We start from the raw sequence: 19,783 nt of genomic DNA on the forward strand, positions 1-19,783 counted from the left end.
CCAGAAACATCAGCGTCATCCTGCACTCCTTCTTCTCTCACCCTCCATACTCAAACCCTCAGCAAAGGCCCGTGGCTCTCCCTTCAAACTCCTCGGAATCACCTACAAGGCCCTGCATGATTTGCTACTCCCTGACCCCATCTCCGATCACTCCCCCGAGTCTACTGACCCCAGGCACACTGGCCTGACGGTCTTCCTCAGACAAGCTGGCTGCTCCCATCTCAGGCCCTCTGCACCAGCCCTTCCTCCCTTAGGGTGCTCTTGCTCAGTCTGCAGCAGCCCTCATGCTCCCAGCCCTCACTATGGAGCAGCCCTCCTTTTCCATCCTCTGCAAAACTAACCAGCCCTCCCCGAGCCCCGGACTTCCCATCCCCTCCCCGAGCCCCGGATTTCCCATCCCCTCCCCTGCTCTTCTGAACGATGCCTATCATCCAACAGACCATAGAGTTTACTTGTTTATGTATACACCATAAACTCCAGAGGCAGTGATGTCTAATTTTTCATTAGATATCCCCCTGTGCCCAGGACACGGCCTGAAATAGGACCCATTCAATACATATTTGTTGACTGAATGAACATCCATTAATCAATGAATGAATGACTAGAGAAACTGTGGACTTTTTAGTACAGTGCCCCATTTAATGGCAAAGGAAGACTATTAAGGCCTCTATATTCAATAGCACCACCTTCCTCAACCTTCCATCCTCTATTTTCTCATCACTGTAGCGATGAGAAGGACTATTTTTATAGATAAAGACCTGAATGTGTGTGCGGTAGACTAGAACTCAGCTAAGTAATCCCAACTATAAAAATGAGGCAGCTGGAGGATGATATTTAAGTTGTCTTCTGGTCTGAAAATTCAAAGGTTTTTTGGTAAATGAATGACCTACTTCTGAATTCCAGAGTAATAATGATGGCAAAGAGCACCAGACCAAAAAGATTCCATCGATCAGGGTTTGGCAAACTTGTGCCTGCGGGCTAAAACCCACTGGCTTCCTCACTGTTTGTGCAGGTTGCTTGTTTATAGCCTGCAAGCAAACAATGGTTTTCACATTATTAAATGGTTTCATTTTAGCTGGTTATGTAAGTACCTACATAATAGTCTTGCTTTTGCCTCTCGGCCCTGCAAGACCTACAATATTCACTAGCTGGCCCTTAAGAAGTTGACCCACCCCTGACACAGATGCACCCCCCTCAGCTGTGGTCCATAAGATCCCCAGAAACAGTCGTCTGGGTACTTCAGCATGAAGTGACTTCTGAAATCAAGTGCCCTATAAGGAACCACCAAAATGTAATTAGATACAAAGTGGCTGCTGGCCATTGCTATTATCTTAAATAATGGTGACACCCTCCAAACAGCTGGAAAAGAAATAGCCAAACACGGAAATGTAGTTTATGCATGTTCCCAGGGTAAGGCATATCCTAAAGCCAATGGGTAGGGATAGATATTGTTCTAAATTTGGAAATATCTGATGACAAAACAAAGTTTCCTTCCCTTTTCTTACCCACACCCAAAACAATACCCCACATTTCTCATGAGAAAAATTCCTTCACACTAATGGTTTCCATTTTCTACATCTGATCTTTCACTTAACAAAAAACTGATTTATGGAAGCCCATAATGTACACAGATCTTTTAGTACCACCTGGCATATAGGACGCCATCAGCATTACTGTAACATTATATCCCAACATATTATTATTGTATTATTATTACATTTTATTATATCATACTATATACTGTATATGATAGATACACTATATAATGTATTATATATACAATGTATTGAACACGGTTTATTCTATAACATAAATATAAAATATATAATCATAGTATTGTTTTATATTATTATTACATACATTACTATATCATTGTTACATTACTATCCTAACACAGGAGACACTAAGCTACAAACTAGCTGCAGGACTTCAGACGGTTACTTCTCTTCTCTAAGCCTCAAATTCTTCAGTGGTTAAAATCAAGGAATCATTTTGGAAGAGTTTCACAGTTCCCTTCTAGCTCAAGTCATCTGCGATTCCATAGCACGGTAAATAACCTTTGCTTTGAAAATTTTTTCTTACCCGAAGCCTACTGATGGTCATGTCCAAACACGGCCTGGAGCCTCACCAACAACCAGCTCAGACATTGTCTTCACCCATTCTATTTACTCGAACACCCTGATGCTCGCATTTGTTGATTCGAAGCACCCTTGCAGGAAACTGTTTAATGGCAGTATATCTATTTTAATAACAACTCAGTTGGTGTCCCTGTCATGTACAAGCAGTTGGGGAAAACGGTACCAAGTCAGCCCTCAACAGAAGTGGCGAGGGGGAAGAGTTGGGTCATCAGTCATGCTGCCTAACAGTAAGCGATATGCTAATAATGTTAATAACACTTCTGGGCTCACTATGTCTCTTTCGTGTGAGGAAATTAAAGTATTTACTAATCATTGCTCTCTGGGAGGCAGAAGGCAAAAAGTTGTGATCGCAAACGGGTATCCTTAGATAAAGTCTCATGCCCCTTTTCTATGAAACTCAGCAATGGAATGAGACTGAGCCAAGTCCAATGCAAGAGACTATACGAAAATAGAATTTTAAAAACAAAAACAGGATTCTCAGGCCTGATAATGGCTTTTTACCTTTCCATGCCCTTCTCTGAGCCCCACGTGATTAGGTAATTCATCACTGTGGCACTAGTATATATAAAGTTTCACAAGAGAAACAATTTCACAACTATAATACTCAATGCTAACGTGCTTGCGGCTAATTGATAAACTGATGCATCACTCAGGAAATGTTAAAAGATGCATCCCTTGGAGCCTTAAAGGTATTCCTACGTTTCTGGTTTACGAACATGACACTGGGAACTTATCCTAAAGAAATCATCCAACAGAATCACGAACATATATGAATGAAGCTACTTAGTGTTGCCTTACCTATCACAGCAAAAAAGGGGAAACAATTTCAGTATTCAGCAGCAGGTGAATAATAATTTAATAAGTTAGAGAATATTAACATCATGAAATGTCACAGTTATTACAGTAGCTTGAAGACCACAGAGAAGCATGAAATCAAAGAAAAACAAAATGACTGCCTCTGCTTATAATTATATGAAATACACGCACGCATGTGCAGCAGCCCTGGAAAAGAGTAGCAGTAACAGCTAATACTTCTGCTCATTCACTATATTTAGGCCCTTTAGATTTAGATACTTAAAATTTTCTTCTTTGCATGCTGTCAATTTTTTCCAATTTTTTCTTTAATAATGTAACACTTTTTCAACTAAAATAAAATATAATTTCTCTGTATTTAACCTAAAAATAACAACAGTAACAAATACTTCCTGGACATTTAGTATGTGCCAGGCACTGTTCTAAGCATTTTACATGTATAAACCCCTTGATCCTCATGCCACGCCATGAAGCAGGTACTATGTACACATGAGGAAACAGGCCCAGAAGCTAGTAACTCGCTCAAGATCAGCCAAGTAGAAAGCGGGGGAGCAAGGATTCAATCCTGGCATCCGAGCTCCAGAGTCCATGCTCTGAACTACAATGAAAAGAACATTTCAACGCCACAGTACTCAGAAGGGGAAAATGGATTGTCCTGGTTAGTTTAATATTCTAGTTAACTAGGAATAGCTCAATTATGTCCGGTCCTACAATAACCATTTTCAAAGAAATAAAAATTCCCTGTGACTACAGTGCTCAGCAGAACCGACGCCATCTCCAGGTACTGAACACCTGGGAACTTGCAGATATGAAGGGCAGTGGCCAGTGCTGCTGGTCCTTCGTTCACAGCCCTCAAAGCCACCTCTGAGGTCATCTGGCATGTGAACCCTTGAATTAAGAGAAGGAAAGAGAGTTAGCCAAATGCCTACCGCTAGCTGGGGCTAGGACAGAGCCAGGCCCAGGATCCACGACCTGGCAAATTCAGGGTTCTATTATGCAATGTATGATAACAGAATTAGTATTATTCATTAGGTGCTCACTGTATGCTAAGGGCTATAACCCCTTTACATGAATTATCTCATTCAATTCTCACAAGAGTCCTTCCAGGTAGGCGTTACTATTAAGCGCACGTAGAGCCCAGGAAAGAGGCTTGGAAACGTGAAGTCATGTGGCTCATCTCACTCAGCTAGAAGCGGGGGGCTGGAGTGCAGCACACAGCCCTTGCACATTCTGAGGTACTGCCTGAGAGGCTGACACCAGACACCACTGCAGCCCCAAAGCAATGGAATAAACACCAAAAATGGATGGTGGGAGGTGGGCCGGCTTCAGCTCTGGCCAGGAAAGCCATCAATATTAATTACCTGGCTCATGGGCGTCTGGAGGCCCAAGATGTTTCTTCCGCACCTAGCTTGTAGAGGCAAGTTTAAACACCTTTGCGGACTGGAATCCAAACAATTCTAAATTTCCCCCTACGGCAGAGGAACCAGGGGGCATGTGGAATTTATGCAAATCTTTGACTCTCCAACCCCACTCCCACCTCAGCCAGACAATCTCCTTCCCAGCACGGCAAAACCCCAGTCAGCGCCCGCCTGGGAAAGACACTTTTTATAGTCAGCTCTTCCACTGAGGGTGCTAATTTCATTTGCTCACACCCAACTGTGTACAAACATGCAAATCATTAACATTTCCATTTACCAGGCTGGTATGGCCTCAAGCTGCTGGGATTTCTGAAGGAGATAATAATTCAATTTGCAACTACTGCTTCAATTTTTAATTTCCAAGGAAATGTCTGCCGTGTTGTAGTCCCAAAAGCCAAAATGACCACTATAAACACTTCAAATTATTTCTGAAAAAGAATGAAAGAAAAAAAGAGAGAAAGAAAGAAAGAAGGAAGGAAGGAAGGAAGGAAAGAAGGAAAGAGAGGAAGAGTCTTCTGAGAGGGCAGGATCATAGGTGTATTTCAGAGAAGTTCAGTTTAGCTGTAAACTGATGGTTTCCCCAGGTGTCTGGGTGAGTGTATCAACAACTAAGTGTTGACTATGATTAAGTGACTTATACGAAGCAATCTTTTGCAGTGTAAACAATCAATAAATTTGGTCTCTGTAAATTCAGAATTGCTGTGGGATGGAGGAAGGTGTACCTACTTTCATCCCCCAATGTCTCTACTTTGGGCAGAGAAAGGCAGAGAAGGACCATTTCCAAGCCTCATATAACCAGCAAACTCCTGCAGCACGGGCAGCTACCATGTCCTGAGCACCAACTATGCACCACGCTCCACCTCTCGTCCCTCATTTATACCCATGGTGACAGTGGGAGCCAGGGCGCACTCAGTTTTGTCACCTACCAAGTGCACTCATGGAGGGCACCAAGGGCCACACGCTGTGCTAGTATGGAGCACAGAACAATGATCCTGACAGACAGCCCTCAGGCGTTTTGCAAACAAGTAGTGTCGTAAGCAGATAAATTTTTTAAAAATCCCCGTGGTGAGGGCTGTAAGGAAATAACATGATAAAATGCACTCATTTGGAGAAGGCCATTGGAGATAAGGGCAGTGAGTGAATGAGGCAATGTGGATTACAAAACCCACTTGTTCAAGGTCAGAGAGCAAATCAGGGGCTGAACTGGCTGGCTGGACTGCTCGGGATCACGCAAAGCCACTGCCTCACCCTACCTCCCATCCTATTTCTTTGTATGGAGGCCTGGTAGAACTCACTATGGTAAGACAAATGACAAATTTATCAACCACTGTAAGCAATCACTATCGTAAAAACCAGACAGGAGTGCTGTTTTTTCCTTATGTTTTGCTTTCTGAGAGCTATTAAGAAAAATAAGGACTACGTGTAAAAGTCAGAGTGTAACACAGGTCCCTCAAAGGGTGCATGTCCCGCACTGTGTGAAATCATTAGAGAGGTGTTTCTCTACGGGCTATAAAATACTCTTTAGGATGACAGCAGGCAGAGGTGGTGAGATTCGTTTCTCGAACCAGTACTTTGTCACTTCAATTTTCCAACTTTCCAGATATATGACCTGGAAACAGAAACATAACTGATCTCGAGGGCAGATAATGATTTCCTTTAAATTTCCCCTCAGAATGTATTCTGGGCTTGACCTTCCTAATTACGATCGTCTGGCTCTGGTTAAAGTCCGCCACGGCAGGGCAACAGACAGGCAGACAGAAGTCGGGGGCAGCCTGGGCTGTCCCAGCTGCCCGTAGCACATGCACACGAGGACGTGCTCCACTTTCCCATGCACTTGCTCCTAAAGCAGATGCTGACACCACACTGCTGGCCCTGGAGCCTGTCAGTCATCCCCTGAGATTTCACAACCGTGCTGACGCTGAGCGTGGACTCTGGAAAACGCACTCAGATCAGGGTCAGGGTGGTGCCTGGGGTTCACTAGATCCGGTTCCTAAACATTGTTCTAAAATCCCATTTCCAAAACATAAACAATCTTTAAAGACAAAGATAAACAGACACACTGGGAAGGACGACTCCACCCCTTGTCACCGGGGCTCCTCGGCAGGGCCTCGATGGCCTCTGCATCGGGCACACAAACTGCCGCCCTGGGTCTAACTTGCGCCAACAAACAAATCCTGACACAGGCCACTCCGTGGGGACTCAGAACTCAGGGCCAAGGAACTGCTCTTCTTTTTATGCCCAATTCACTGTGGATTCTGAGATCTTGACTACCAGCAGTGGTCCCACAAAGTGCCCTAAGTTACTGAACACAACTACACAAAATAAAACATACAACTTTCTCTAATTTTGTCTGTAAACCCAGCTGCTTCCAACGGAAATTTTAAGAAGTTGTAACTCTTATACATCTTCCTAAGGAAAATCAGAGACAATCTAAAAGTCAGGAAATGTATTAAATTCATGTTATAAAAGTAGCGCTTTTGGGTTACTGGATCAATGCCAATGTTCTTCTTCATGGCTAGAGACACCGGCCGTGTGGCACTGAAGAAGGCTGCTGCATCCCGACCCAACGCAGTGAGCCCCACGTCTGCTAAGAGTCATTCTTCTGAAGGACAATGGACTATGATGTGGTAATCAGCAACTGGTGTTTTAATGTTTTTTGCCTCTAAAAAACGAGTAAAAATATACTAAAGAAAATATAACAAACCTCATTTATCCATTGCCTGGATTCTCCCACTGGTTAAATGTGTCCTATTTGCTCATCTGTATGTATGTACGTATGCGTGCACACATTCATTCATTCACCTGAACCATTTTGGAGTAAAATTACAGACAACAGAACCCTTCACCCTGAAATACTTCAGCATGACTATCCAAAAAAGGACACTGTCCTATATGACTCATTACCATTATCACACATAATATAACTAGGAACAGTCCCCAAATGTCACCTACTACCCAGTTCATATTCAAATTTCCTGAACGGTCCCCCAAATGTCTTTTATCGCTGTTCTGTTCAAACCAGGATCCGATCAATGACCACTAAGGAGTACCTTTTTCAAAGTAACATGTTGGCCAAAGAATGAGTGGTAGAAAGTCAGAGGGGTTGGAACTTGAGAGTAAATTAGCATCCCGCCTATTTTTCTCTTAAAAAGAAAAAAGAAATTTATCCATAACCTGACCACAAAAGGCAACTAATTAACATTTCCATGCATTTCCTTTCAGTTTATTTTTTCTGTCCATAAACACACACCCTTACACACAACTGCAGTTACACTGTCTTGCTACAGGTCCAGTGCTGCCTCCACTTTGCTTGGCAAGTGGAGGTAAAAGAGCCAAGACCCGATGAAGTCCTGCAGGTACCATCACTGGGATTTTGGCATGCCTGCCGGGTCTGCAAACTGCTGGTCTGCGGGTTAATAACTGTGGAAAAAGGCAGCGAGTGCACTGCGAGACCAAAACGACCTGGGACACTGTTAAAGGTCCCCCAGGTTCCTGGCACACCACGGCACTGCTCTGTGGTCCTGCTGGCTTCCTCCTACTCAAAGCTGACACTACCACAAGCCCTTGAGAGACACAGAGTAAGTATTAATAGATGCTGCCGCCCTGCATCATGGGCATCAAGGATGAACAAACATGAGATTGTTTTATAGAAGGTACTTAGAACTCTTTGGAAGAAAGGTGCTTATATTTGAAAGCTATTAATAACATTCTCTAAACCAAACCGTTAGGAAGAATTCAAACTCCTGGATAGCCACATTTTTATTTGGAATATCTTTAAAAGCTGAAAATTTCAACCAAGAGACACATGCTGCACTGAAGAGAAATCTCAAGCTGAACTAAACTCCCAGGCAAGCTATGCCATCCTACTGAGACAAACCACCTTACTCCTTAGGAACCGTCTGCTGATTCTCTTTAAACCATGTTAAACAGCAAGGGCTGTCTGATCCGGAAGGTGTTTCCCCAAGCAGTTTCAGCTCTGGATCTGAACCAAAGCACCCTAACAGAGCTGCCTCCCTCCTTCTTCCTGGAGAGGAGCCCAGGGCCTTCTTACCTTGTTTCCAGGGGCACAGATGGCTTCGTTTCAGGGGCTTCTGTTTTTCAAGAGCATTGCCCATTCTAAAGCCAGAGGATCACAGGGCCCTTGCAAGCCCAGGTGTCTTTGTTGAACAGCGAATGAGGACCGAGTCACAAGCTGAAAGGGGATTCATCTCGCCGACATCCCAAACCGCGCAGTGGCGAGCCCTGGCAAACCCTCCCAAGAAGAACTTGGACTCTACTCTGAAAGGTCTTTGCCTCCTGCCTTTCAAACTCCCTTCACTCCCTGGGAGGAAATCATAAGAAAAGGCTTGTTGTCGCCCTACCGGCGGGTCTCAGTAATCGTCTATATTAAGAAGTTCTTTCCTCAGCCCTCCTCTGACACTCCATTACTCATCGAATGAATGAAGTGTATTTCCACCTTTAATGCTGCTTTTCCTGGAGGAGAAGTGGGGAACGTGGGGGTGTAACATGAGAAACATTTTCACACAGACCCTAATGTCACACCTTCTTTTGAGGGTTCTCACCCTCAGACCAGTGTGCATCATACGATGAGTCCCAGCAGAGAAAACAAACTGATTTCATTAAAACTGTGTTTCCAAGGGAAACAAACAAACATCGAAATGCAGCCACACCTCAGTTTTGAAAGAAGAAAAGACCACAGAGGACGACACAGCCCAGAGTTTAGAATCTCCAGCTCCAATCTTTCACTCTACTTTGGAAATGATTTTTCTGGAGAAAGTGCTGCACTGCCTAAATTCTGAACAACAGGTTTCCTGGAAGAAAAGAAGGGCATGAAATCACAGACCTTTTGGTAAAAAGGAAGAAAATGTGAAGGCAGATGGGAAGATCTCACTGATTTCAATCCCAGAGTTTGAGGTTAGAAAAGCTCTTACAGAACCGTCCGGAGCACGCACACTGCAGGCCCAACCGCCGGGGGCCAGATCCTTGCTCTGCCGCTGGGGTTCCCCACTGAGCGCAGCAGCCTCAGCCTCCCCATCTGCTAAACGGGCCTAACTCCAGTCCAGCTCCTCAGCCGGAATGAGGACCAGGGAACAGAACGTTTGAAGTGCTGAGCATGCTGCTCCACACTTAGGAATCCCTTGGTAAATATTTATCATAAATATTTTTATAATCTTAGGGGATGAAACTATACTAGCTCAGATGGCAGATTACTGGCTTTGGGCAATTTAGCCAAAGGCACACAATCGAAGTGAATTTCATTCTATCATGGTCAGATGGTACAACAGGGGAGCAGATTAGAGAACTAGAGTGAATCAGAGAGACTGAGTTTAAGAGGCACTACACGCCACTTGGGTTCCACCTGTTCCTCATGCTCTGCTACAACTTCCAGGTGCCAGTGGCATCGTGGTCCACCAGCCCCAGCCTATTCCGAGGAAGAGAGAAATAATCCTGAAATGTCTGCAAACTGAACAAAGCCAAACTCGAATCTCTACGAGATCTTAAGGCTCCATATTCTGATCTACCAATATTGAAATATTGTTACAAAACCATAGTCTGAGATTCCAAACTTGGAAAAGCCAACAGCACGTGTCCGTTTCACTCCACCAAAGACGGGGCAGGAAAGAGAGCAAATCGTGCAGGCCACTGCCAGTTCCCCGTCTCCCTGCCACTGTACCTCCAAGCTCTTCTCAGATCAAACTGTAACCACACACCGGAAAAGAGCAAAGGCCTGGAAGCCCCACCACGCCGGGGGGTCCCCTGAACATAACAGTGGTGCCACATCCAACTTGACCTCCGCGCCCACCCCCATCAATAATCACACTCCTCCTCAATACGTTCTGAAGAGACCAGTTTCCTGCTAAATGCCATAACAATCTTCCTTAGGCGAGTCTTCAATGCTGGATATGCTATCTGACCTCATTTCTTCCATAAGACATGAAGTTCAATACATCTGCAAAAGCACAATCGATCGAAAAGGCTCTACTTGTGAAGCTGCATCTTAACGTCTCCTTAAGGAAGTTTTAACTTAACCAAATGCTCCGCACACGAAGCCACCCAGCACTAGCAGAATACCTGCACACAGTAGGTGCTTAATAACTCTCTGTTGAACAAACAAATGGGTGGACAGATGAAGGAATAAACAAATGAATTCTCCCCACTTACACACACCGACTGCCCCCACAGCCGCTAGAATGGGTTAACCAGTGTTTCTAATCCATAAATAAACTGTCCTTCCTGCCAGAGCACGGGTTCACCCACCTTCGCCACCCTCAGCTCAGGCAGAGTCCCCTGCCTTGGAATTTCATCGGGATCTTTGTATTTCCCCTGGTAGTCTGCACAGTCCTGACGGTCAGGTGTGTCAGTCCCTCAGTGCCTGTGCACACCCAGGACGATGGCCACAGTCAGGAACCTGCGCTCGCCCACTCTCCCATTGCTAAGCTGGAGGCCGCCACATTCCTAAGAATGTTTCCAAGAGAAAATGCATCCAAAGTTGCAAACAACTAATTTACTGATGAAGCTTCCAAACGAACTAGAAATTTCCTTAAGAGAACAGCTTTGCAATGGGGCCCCTGTGGTTCAACTGCTTCTCAGGTAATCACGGCCTCCCAAACGATTCAAACGGGAGCTGTTCGTGCGTAGGGGAAGAGAAACAGAATGGCCTATTGTTGAGAATTCCTCACTAATTCCCAGCACGGAAAAAGTGTCTTTTTGAGTCATCCCCAAGGGTGAATATGCTCACTGTCCAAGATGGGCGAGTGACACATCTCCAGTCCACACCTTAGGGAGACAACACGGACTCTAAGAGACGAGACAAATTGAAAATGCCATGCCGCCAGCAGAAAGCTCACTGCGTGGCCGAGGCAATGTCTCCAGGTCGCAACAGATGCTCTGCGGTTGCTGTGGACGTGTGCGCTGCCTTCAATCAGACAGCACCCGACCACGTGTTATCCAAGTCACGCCCTGAGGCACCACCACCACAAGCCCCAAATCGCTCTGAACAGTGGGGCCCAACAAGCCCCTCCCCTATAATACAGATGTGACAGGGGGAGGAATCAAGGCTACATCCTTAGTGAGAGAGCCAGACCCAGCTCCAGAGTTTTTATCCCTGGCTAGGAAATCTGCTCCCCACTCCTTCATGACCAGAGCAGGTGGGAGAGTAGTGGGACATGCTGGCTTTGGACGACAGCCGGCCCAGTTTGAATCTCTGTGGGTACTTCCCAGCTGGGCAACTTTGGGATAGGAACTTAACCTCTCTGGACCTGGTAGTTTCACCTATGTAAAATGTATACTATTATGTTGCCTACTTCATAGGGCAGTTTAAAGGCTAAATATGATATCTAAAAAGTGTTTGGCACACAGCAGATACTCTTAAAGAACAGCTACTGTTGCTGTTGTTACTATTTTATCTATAAACATCCAGCTGTAGATACATTAAAGAAAAATTATCCTCACAAGGGATTTTTTTTTCTCTATGTCACAGTAAGATCTGCTGCAACATTCTGGTAAATAACTCATTCCCTTAGTGCAAATAAAACAAAACTCACTTACAAACATTTGTACCATCAGAACAAAATTCTGATTGTGGAAAGTGACATAAACCAGGGAGGTAATATTGTGGCTACTGAAGTTTGAAACATTTTACAGCGAGCCCTCCCCTCCACACACGATTCCACTGGACTCAGAAGAAGCCCAAGTCGGGGAATCCTGCAAGACGCAGCTCACTCCTTGAGGGAGATGAAGACAGAGACCACGGCTCAGAAGGGCAAGGCCCGGGGTCACTATAACGTGCACTTTCACCCCCAGGGAGGCAGAGGCCCGGCTCTCCGGCGGGCGCCCAGGAGCCGACACGAAGCTTTGTGCATGGAATTTGTCTGCTGGGAGGAAAGTCCAATGTTGGTCACTTCCCCTCTGGAGAAAACTACAACAATACGAGGAAGCGCCAGGCACTGTGGGAACGTTCCAAGTGGGAGTTCCAGTTGAGGCCAGAACATAAACAGAGGAGAACAACGGGCCTGGAGGCGGCCCGCAGAGCACTGCGGCAGAAAGTCTGGGAGCCGGTCTTCCAGGCCACTAGACCCTGTTTTGAAGTGACTCCCTGCCCAGCCCTGGAGGAAAGCCCTGTAGGCAGAGGCACATCTCCCGGAGCGTCCCAGGAAGCGTGGACGGATATTCTCCCACGACACACGGCACACTCACAGACCAGTCTCAGAATGTCACGGCCAGAGGGGCCTCAGAGTCACCTAACCAACACCAACAGGGAGCTTAGGGAGAGTCAGCTAACGCGTGTGAAGATCACTCATTATCACTGTGACCAGTGCTGAGAAGTTCAGGGTCGGGTAGCATGTCTAGCAGGGAAACCTAATCTAATCTGGGGGGTCAGGCAAGAGTGAGACTGGAAGAAAGGGCAGGAGCTGACCAACCAAAGAGCATTCTGGGCAGAAGCAGCACATGCAAAGGCCCTGCACAGCTGGAGGTATGGGACTGGGGCGATAAGATGCGGGTCAGATGGGGCAGGGCCTTATAGATCCAGGGCTTCGTCTTATGGGCTTCAGGGGTTTCCTAAAGTGTTGGCCAAACCACTTGTGTTCACTTTTCTGGGGAGAGACGTTCATGGCTTTCATCAAAGTCACAAGGAGTTTCAAACGGTTAAGAACCATAGAGCTAGTCCAACCCTCTCATTCCAAAATGAGGAAACTGAAGTCCAGAGAGGGAACGACATTTCCCCAGGTTCCACAGACAGCCGAGAACCCAAATCACTGATCCCCAGTCTGGTGTTTTTCCACAGCCAGCCAGCTGCCTTATTTCTGGCATGATGTGTCCACAACAACAAGGTGCTGACGCTCACTGAATATGGATACTGCATCCCACACAGGGCGGCTTGTCTCTGCCCAGGCAGCCTGCAGTGACACTGCAGAAATGAACCGTAAGTCCACTTGCCCACCTTTCCTGGGGTCTAACTTAACCTGCCAAACACAGGCGGTCAGACCTTCCGGTTCCGAGGCACCCCCAGAGGACCGTGGCGGACGCCGCGGCTTCACTAAAGGAAGGGCAGTCGAGGCAGAGCTCTCAGCGCCGAGACAGCACCCAGCCTTCTGGAGGAGCTGTTCCTCCGTCGTCGTTCTGAAAGTCAGGACTGGGCCAGGAGCTAAATCTAGCCCACAGGACAGGAAAGGCAGGAAGCCCATACCCCTAATTTTATCAATTCCACCTGGAATTGAGAGACAGGAACTATTTTTTTTAAGTGAACAGAAGTAGTAATTTTTCTCCTCTGCCGCTTCTTTCACGGTATCTGGAATACTCAGGGGAAAGTCTAAATATGTGTGGAGAACATTTTTAAACTTTTGATGCTTCCTGGAATACCTACAGGAGGAAGTCTCAAGTGCCTGGACTGGCATTTGAGGCCCTTGGGAAGCCGGCGCCCGAATTACCTTTCCCGTCTTCATCTCCCACATTCCCCACCAGGAGTCTTTACTTCGGCCAAAGACCCAACAGCACGAGCCAGCCGGCTCCTGCCTGCCTGCCCTGAGGCTCACCGCCTTCCTCTCCAGCTCAGCAGACGAAACCAACAGTCAACATCCCGCAGACTCGCAACGGCAACCGTCACGGGGTCCCACAACCTCTGCTTTGCCTGGACCACACCACTGTCGGAAGAGGCAACGCCCTGGCTGGGGAAGGGCTCCCGCCCGCTTCCACTCGCCCAGTCAGCCTCAGAGATCTGCCACCTCCTGCCCTTTACAGCTCTGACGTCCAGAGCAGAGTCACGTACCCTGACCAGGGGGCTGGCTCCCCGCTGCCTCCACGCCGAGGCCCCCACACCAAGCGGGACGGCATGCGAGCACTGCAGGCACCAGAGTCACGAGCTCTTCAGGCTGCACACCCCTCTCTGTAAGAGGCTGAGCCCACACCCACGACGTGACTTTATTTACTCATTCAACAAAAATGAGTGAGTTTCACCTATGTGCCAGCCACCCTTCTGGGCTCTGCTGAACAGCAGCCGATAAGCAGCTTATCTGCTAATGAGGGAGAAGAACATAAAAAAGAAGGGAATAAATGCTACGTGTAGAAAAAGAAAAGAACAGACAAAGCTGGGGCTCGGGGACAGTGAGCAGACAGAAAGTGGCGGGAGCCACTTCAGACCCTGCCTGGAGAAGCCCTCTCTGGGGTGACACGTGGATAGAGACTGAAAGGCATTAGGGAGCAGCCATGCACACAGGACAGCTCATGCTTCCCGGGCACGTGTGACCTATGAGCTTTCTGTGCGTGAACTCACAACACACTACTGCTGGCTCCATTCAATCCAGGACAAAACTGACGTTTAACAGGAGGAGGGGTGAGCAACCTTGCCAAGGTCACACAAGCAGCAAACAGTGGAGGCGGCACCTGAATCCAGGCTTCTGACCGTGGCCTCTCAGTAGGCGCACACAGAACCTGGGGGAATGAACAACCCAGGTCAAGGGAATAGCATGTGCAAAGGCTCTGAGGCAAGACTACGTCTGGTATATTCCATGAACACTCGAAGGAAAAGCTCAAAGGCTGCGTGGCTGGGGCACAGCAGCAGGCGACAGTGGGAAGAGTGAGCCAGGGGCCAGAGTACAGGGTGCCGCAGGCCATGGTAAGGACTGGATTTTATTAGCAATGTGATGGGAAGCCACTGGACAACTTTGAACAGGCCGGATTTGATCTAATTTACACTCTGGCTTTTGAAGGAAGACTGGATGATTGTGAGGCAAGAGCGGAAACCAAGAAGCCAGTCAGGAGGGAACCCCGGCAGCCCTGGGAGAGCTGGCTGTGGCCTGGAGTGTCAACAGAGCAGGTGGCAGGAGTGATGGGAGTCAGATGCACTTGAAGTAAGCCCATGAGGACCCACTGATGGACAGGATGTGGGTTGTGAGCGAGGAGTCGGGGTGCCTCCAAGACTTCGGGGCCTGAACGACCAGGTCCAACCTGGCATTCCTTCCAGCCACGAGCACCCTGGGAGGAGCCGGTGAGGTGAGCCACGAGCTCGGGTTCAGGCACCTCAAGTCTGAACACTCACAGACGTCCAAGCGGAGGCACTAAGTGGGCAGCCTGGGGCTCAGGGCAGAGCTGGGGGCTCGGAACGTTCACTCGGGAATGACCAGTACTGAGATGGCATTTAAAGATATGGGACCAGGCTGCTTTGGAAGAGATCAGAGGACTCAGCCCAGGATGTTCCCAAATGGCGAGTCTGGAACAGAGAGAGGACCAGAAAAGGAAGGCTGAGATGGATGTGTCTACATGTTCCTAGAACAGTTAGACATTAAGACAATTCAGAAGAGGCTTGTAAACATTTACCACAACGTTTCAAGTACTAAAGCTTTAAACTAATTTAAATTTTAGAGTACAGTTTAAATTCTAGGTGCCTAGTTTTAAAATGTCTTGCTAATCATGATGACTAATACATCAACCTAATTAATTAGCTAATGTCCCAAGGCAGAATATACATTTAGTGTGAGATTCATCAAAGAGTTTTTTTCAAAACTGCCAACCGTCTGGGCACCTTCTTGTCAGACCTATTTAATTAGATGAGTCTTTTTAACTTCGTGATACTGCTGACAAGAGTATGTACTGGAAGTAGAAGTGTCAACATCGTCAGCCTCTCGTTCACTTGTGCTTGTATTATTAGAATCATCTTCAATCTGTGGTGTCTTTTCCTCTTAGCCATTTTACAAGGGTTCGTGTCAGCAGCAGACAGTGGCTTCAGCCAGGCTCTCCCGCACGCCAGCAGGGCAAGTCCCACAGGCCCTCTGGGCCTCACTTTTCCCACCTGTGAAAGGAGGCCACCAGCACCTCCCTGCAAGGCTGAGGAGAGGATTAAACATATGTAGCACAGCTCCCGGCACCAATGCACAGCGGTTGTTTTCATACCACCACCACCCCCGCTACTCTGACCGCACCTTGCTAGGCGGAATCCCTAGACCCCTTTCCACTCCTCTCCACACTTCACTTTAGGCAGTGCTTCCGAAGGGTGGCGAGTCCACTCACCCACCCCACCAGCAGCGGGAGCATCACCTGGGAACTTGTTAGAAATACCAATTCTCAGCCCAACTCCAGACCTACTGAATCAGAAACTGGGGCTTGGAGCCCAGCAACCTCCAGGTGCTGAAGCGTGAGACCCACCGGAGAAGGCCGGCAGCACCCTGGGATACCCAGCAGGTCCTCAGGACAGGGACCACCTGGCCACAGAGAGTCCTGTCACCAACACCTGCTAACATAACAGCCTGCAAGGTACCAATTTGTCATAAACACGAAGCTTCCTACCTGTCTCTCTGGCTGTTTGCTTTAAACATCAAATATATCACTTGAATAAAAATGAAACTTCTGACAAAACATTCAATCCCCTACTCCTTTCTACAGCAACAGGGAAAACAAAATCTCTGCCCAACTTAACCCAGACTAGTGCTCCTATACAATGATTTTTCCAATTTTCTCTACAAGACTTGATCCAAACATTAATATCCTTGCCATCCATTCCAAAGACTATGAATTTAATAAGATCTGGTTAACCTAAATGTTAGCATAAGGAAAACACGCTCTGGCTGTTGTGTGTACATGTTTATTGTTTTTTAAACCAAACTGTCCCAGCTTTTGATGCTTCCGTGAGTGACTGGAACATACGGAGTAGCAGATGCCCACAGGGAGAATGGGACCAAAACCAAACTCAGCTGCCCCTCCTGTGGACTCTGTGGGTTGACCCTGTGCCGGAACAGCCGTATTTCTGAAGCAGTTCTCTCACTGCAAACCAAGCCCCTCTCCAACACAGATCTGTGGAACTCAGGAGTCACAAATGATTCCTCCCTCACTGTTTTCCCACCCGACCCAGGATCCAGGACACTTTCGAGAGTGACAGGGAGGGTGTGCTATTAATAATTACGCCAGGACAGCAGGTGTAAGCCGGGATGTGGGACCATCACTCCATCTGTCACAGTCTACACAAGCACTGTAATTCTCCTCTGGGGTCCAGACATCTCACTGCGAGGCCAGAATAGAGCTACGTCTATAAGCAAGACTGCAGTCTGCCTCTTCAATCAAAGGCTAGGTCTCGCTTGGAGGGGGAGCCTGGGCAGTCGCTGTGAGCTCCAGGACAGCAGGAGCCTTGGCTTATCTGTCACCATGTCCCCAGCCATCTACTGCCAGGAACTGTAGGCAGCAGGTGCCCAAGAAACCACGAAAGAATGAATCAATGCTTCATACTGTATCACCCTGATTCTAAGACATTCATTTCTTCACAGTTGAACTTTTGAAGTCAGGGTGTGTGGTTTTATAATCCATCCAGCTGATGTATTTTATTTTTCTTTGTTTCCTGAGAAGTGTTATTAAATCAATAATACGATCCACATGTGTTGGGGCCATAGCATCAAAAAAACACAGTAACCGCTTAGCATCCCAGATTCATACAGAGACGTGTTAATGACACTCATGGGACCAGAGACTCTATCATGGCAATCTCATGGCGGCAACTCCCAAATGGAGGCACCATTCCATCTAACAGGGTCTAGCTTGGTCTTAAAACTTTTGGACAAAGCCTTGGTCTTGCTTCTACGTAGATCATCCTCTCTCTTCCCCTCCCCTAAGTCAGTGAAGCCTTATCATGAATGTGACCAACAGCTTGGAATCCTGCCAAACAGCGCTAGAGTAAATGCCATCTGTGTCATCAACTGAGAGAGTAGTGCTGACGATGGTGTCCAGGCAGAGTCTCAGACGGAAGCCACGGAGGAGTCTGAGAGTCTTTATTAACGGCTGACGTGCACCAAGCACTCGCCATGTGCCAGGCTACACCACCACCCAGCTCCGAGGCTCAACTGGAACTGAGGCCCCTGCACGTCCATCAGCCACTCTTGGCACTGACCTATTCAGACGGATACAGGACAGGAACCTAAGGTTGCCAGAGGGCAGCACTGGACAACCCCCTCTGTGAGGGTCCTTGAAGGAGCCCAGCACAGCTGAGCAGCTCAGGTGCAAGGCGACGAGAGCCACACTCGGCGGGTACGGGGTCCACCCTGGCTTAAAAGCTTCCTGCCTCACAGAAGCCAAAGTCTCACAATCGCACAGCCTCCCTCAAGGGACACGCCCAATTACAAATGTCACTGCACTCAGGAGGCCCAAAGTATGATGTCCCACCAAGCATTTATAGTTCATCTATAGTGGAATCATACAGTATTTGCTCCTCTGTGATTGGCATATTTCACTTGGCATAATGTCCTCGAGGTTCATCCATGTTGTAGCATGTGTCAGAACTTCCTTCCTTTTTAAGGCTGGATGATATTCCATTGTGTGTCTAATGCCACATTTTGTTTATCTATTCATCTGTCTATGGACATTTGGGTTGCTTCCACCTTTTGGCTATTGTGAATAATGCTGCTATGAACTTGGGTGTACAAATATCTTTTTGAGTCCCTTCTTTCATTTCTTTTGGGTATATACCTAGAAGTAGGATTGGTGGATCATACTGGAATTCTATTTCTAATTTTCTGAGGAACCGCCTTACTGTTTTCCACCGCAGCTGCACCATTTTACCTTCCCATCAACCGTGCACAAGGGTTCCAATTCCTACACATCCTCACCAACACTTGTTATTTTCTGTTTTTTTGAAAGTAGCCATCCTAATGGGCGTGAGGTGGTATCTCAGTGTGGTTATGATCTGTGCTTTGCTAACGATTAGTGATGTGAGGCATCTTTTCACGTGTTCATTGGCCATTTGTCTATCATCTTTGGAGATGTGTCCTCAAGTTTTTCAATTGAGTTGTTTGATTTTTACTGGTCAAATGCCATCCTTATTTCCAGGAACCAGAGCTAGGTAACCAAGGTCAAATTCTATGCAGATAAACACTGATTATGTCCATACAATGGAATACTACTCAACTATACAAAGGAATAAACTACTAATAAAAAAAACACTTCATGAATCTTATAGGCAGTACACTGAGTAAAGAAGCTAATTTCCAAAAGTTACACGCTAGATGATATTCTCGAAAAGGCAAACCATAGGGACGGAAAACAGATCAATGGTTGCCAGGAGCCAGGATGGTGGGGGAAGGGTTTGACTACAAAGGGGCAGCAAGAATTTTTTTTTTCCTGGGGTGATGGAATTGTTCTCAATCAATTGGTTACACAAATCTACAGATGAGTTAAAACTCAGAGAACTGTACCCCCAAAAAAGGTCAATTTTACTGTACATAAATAAAAAAAATTCTCAGGCAGAAAGGGAAAGATATCTCCTTTTATCTACATAGGCATTATGCTAAGCAGCTAACAAGCGTCATCTCATGAAATCCTTACAAAACTCCAGGAATGTATAATTACTGACCAAAGCCAGGTCTGACTGAACTAGGAGAAACTAAGTCCTGATTATTTCAGAGACCTGAGATTCCACGAGAGCTTTCCAAGACCCAAGGA

At 46.8% G+C, this 19,783-nt stretch overlaps 1 protein-coding gene across 26 annotated transcripts in view; it reads right to left on the reverse strand.

Annotated features, from left to right (window-relative positions):
• Positions 1 to 19,783, reverse strand: part of RAPGEF1 (Rap guanine nucleotide exchange factor 1) — a 142,039-nt gene that overhangs the window by 105,695 nt on the left and 16,561 nt on the right. For 2 of the 26 annotated variants that reach the window (XM_001499272.7, XM_070251959.1), the window contains exon 1: positions 8,421 to 8,806. The exons of 19 other annotated variants lie outside the window; for them this stretch is intronic. In XM_001499272.7, the coding sequence (XP_001499322.2) occupies positions 8,421 to 8,484 (64 nt within the window). In that variant the 5' untranslated portion in view covers positions 8,485 to 8,806. Of the gene's footprint in view, positions 1 to 8,420; positions 8,895 to 19,783 lie in introns of those variants that run through there. 5 more of the 26 variants (XM_070251954.1, XM_005605889.4, XM_070251964.1 and 2 more) reach the window with 3 other exon arrangements.

Source organism: Equus caballus, chromosome 25 (assembly GCF_041296265.1).
Source record: "Equus caballus isolate H_3958 breed thoroughbred chromosome 25, TB-T2T, whole genome shotgun sequence".
Lineage (NCBI taxonomy): Eukaryota > Metazoa > Chordata > Mammalia > Perissodactyla > Equidae > Equus > Equus caballus.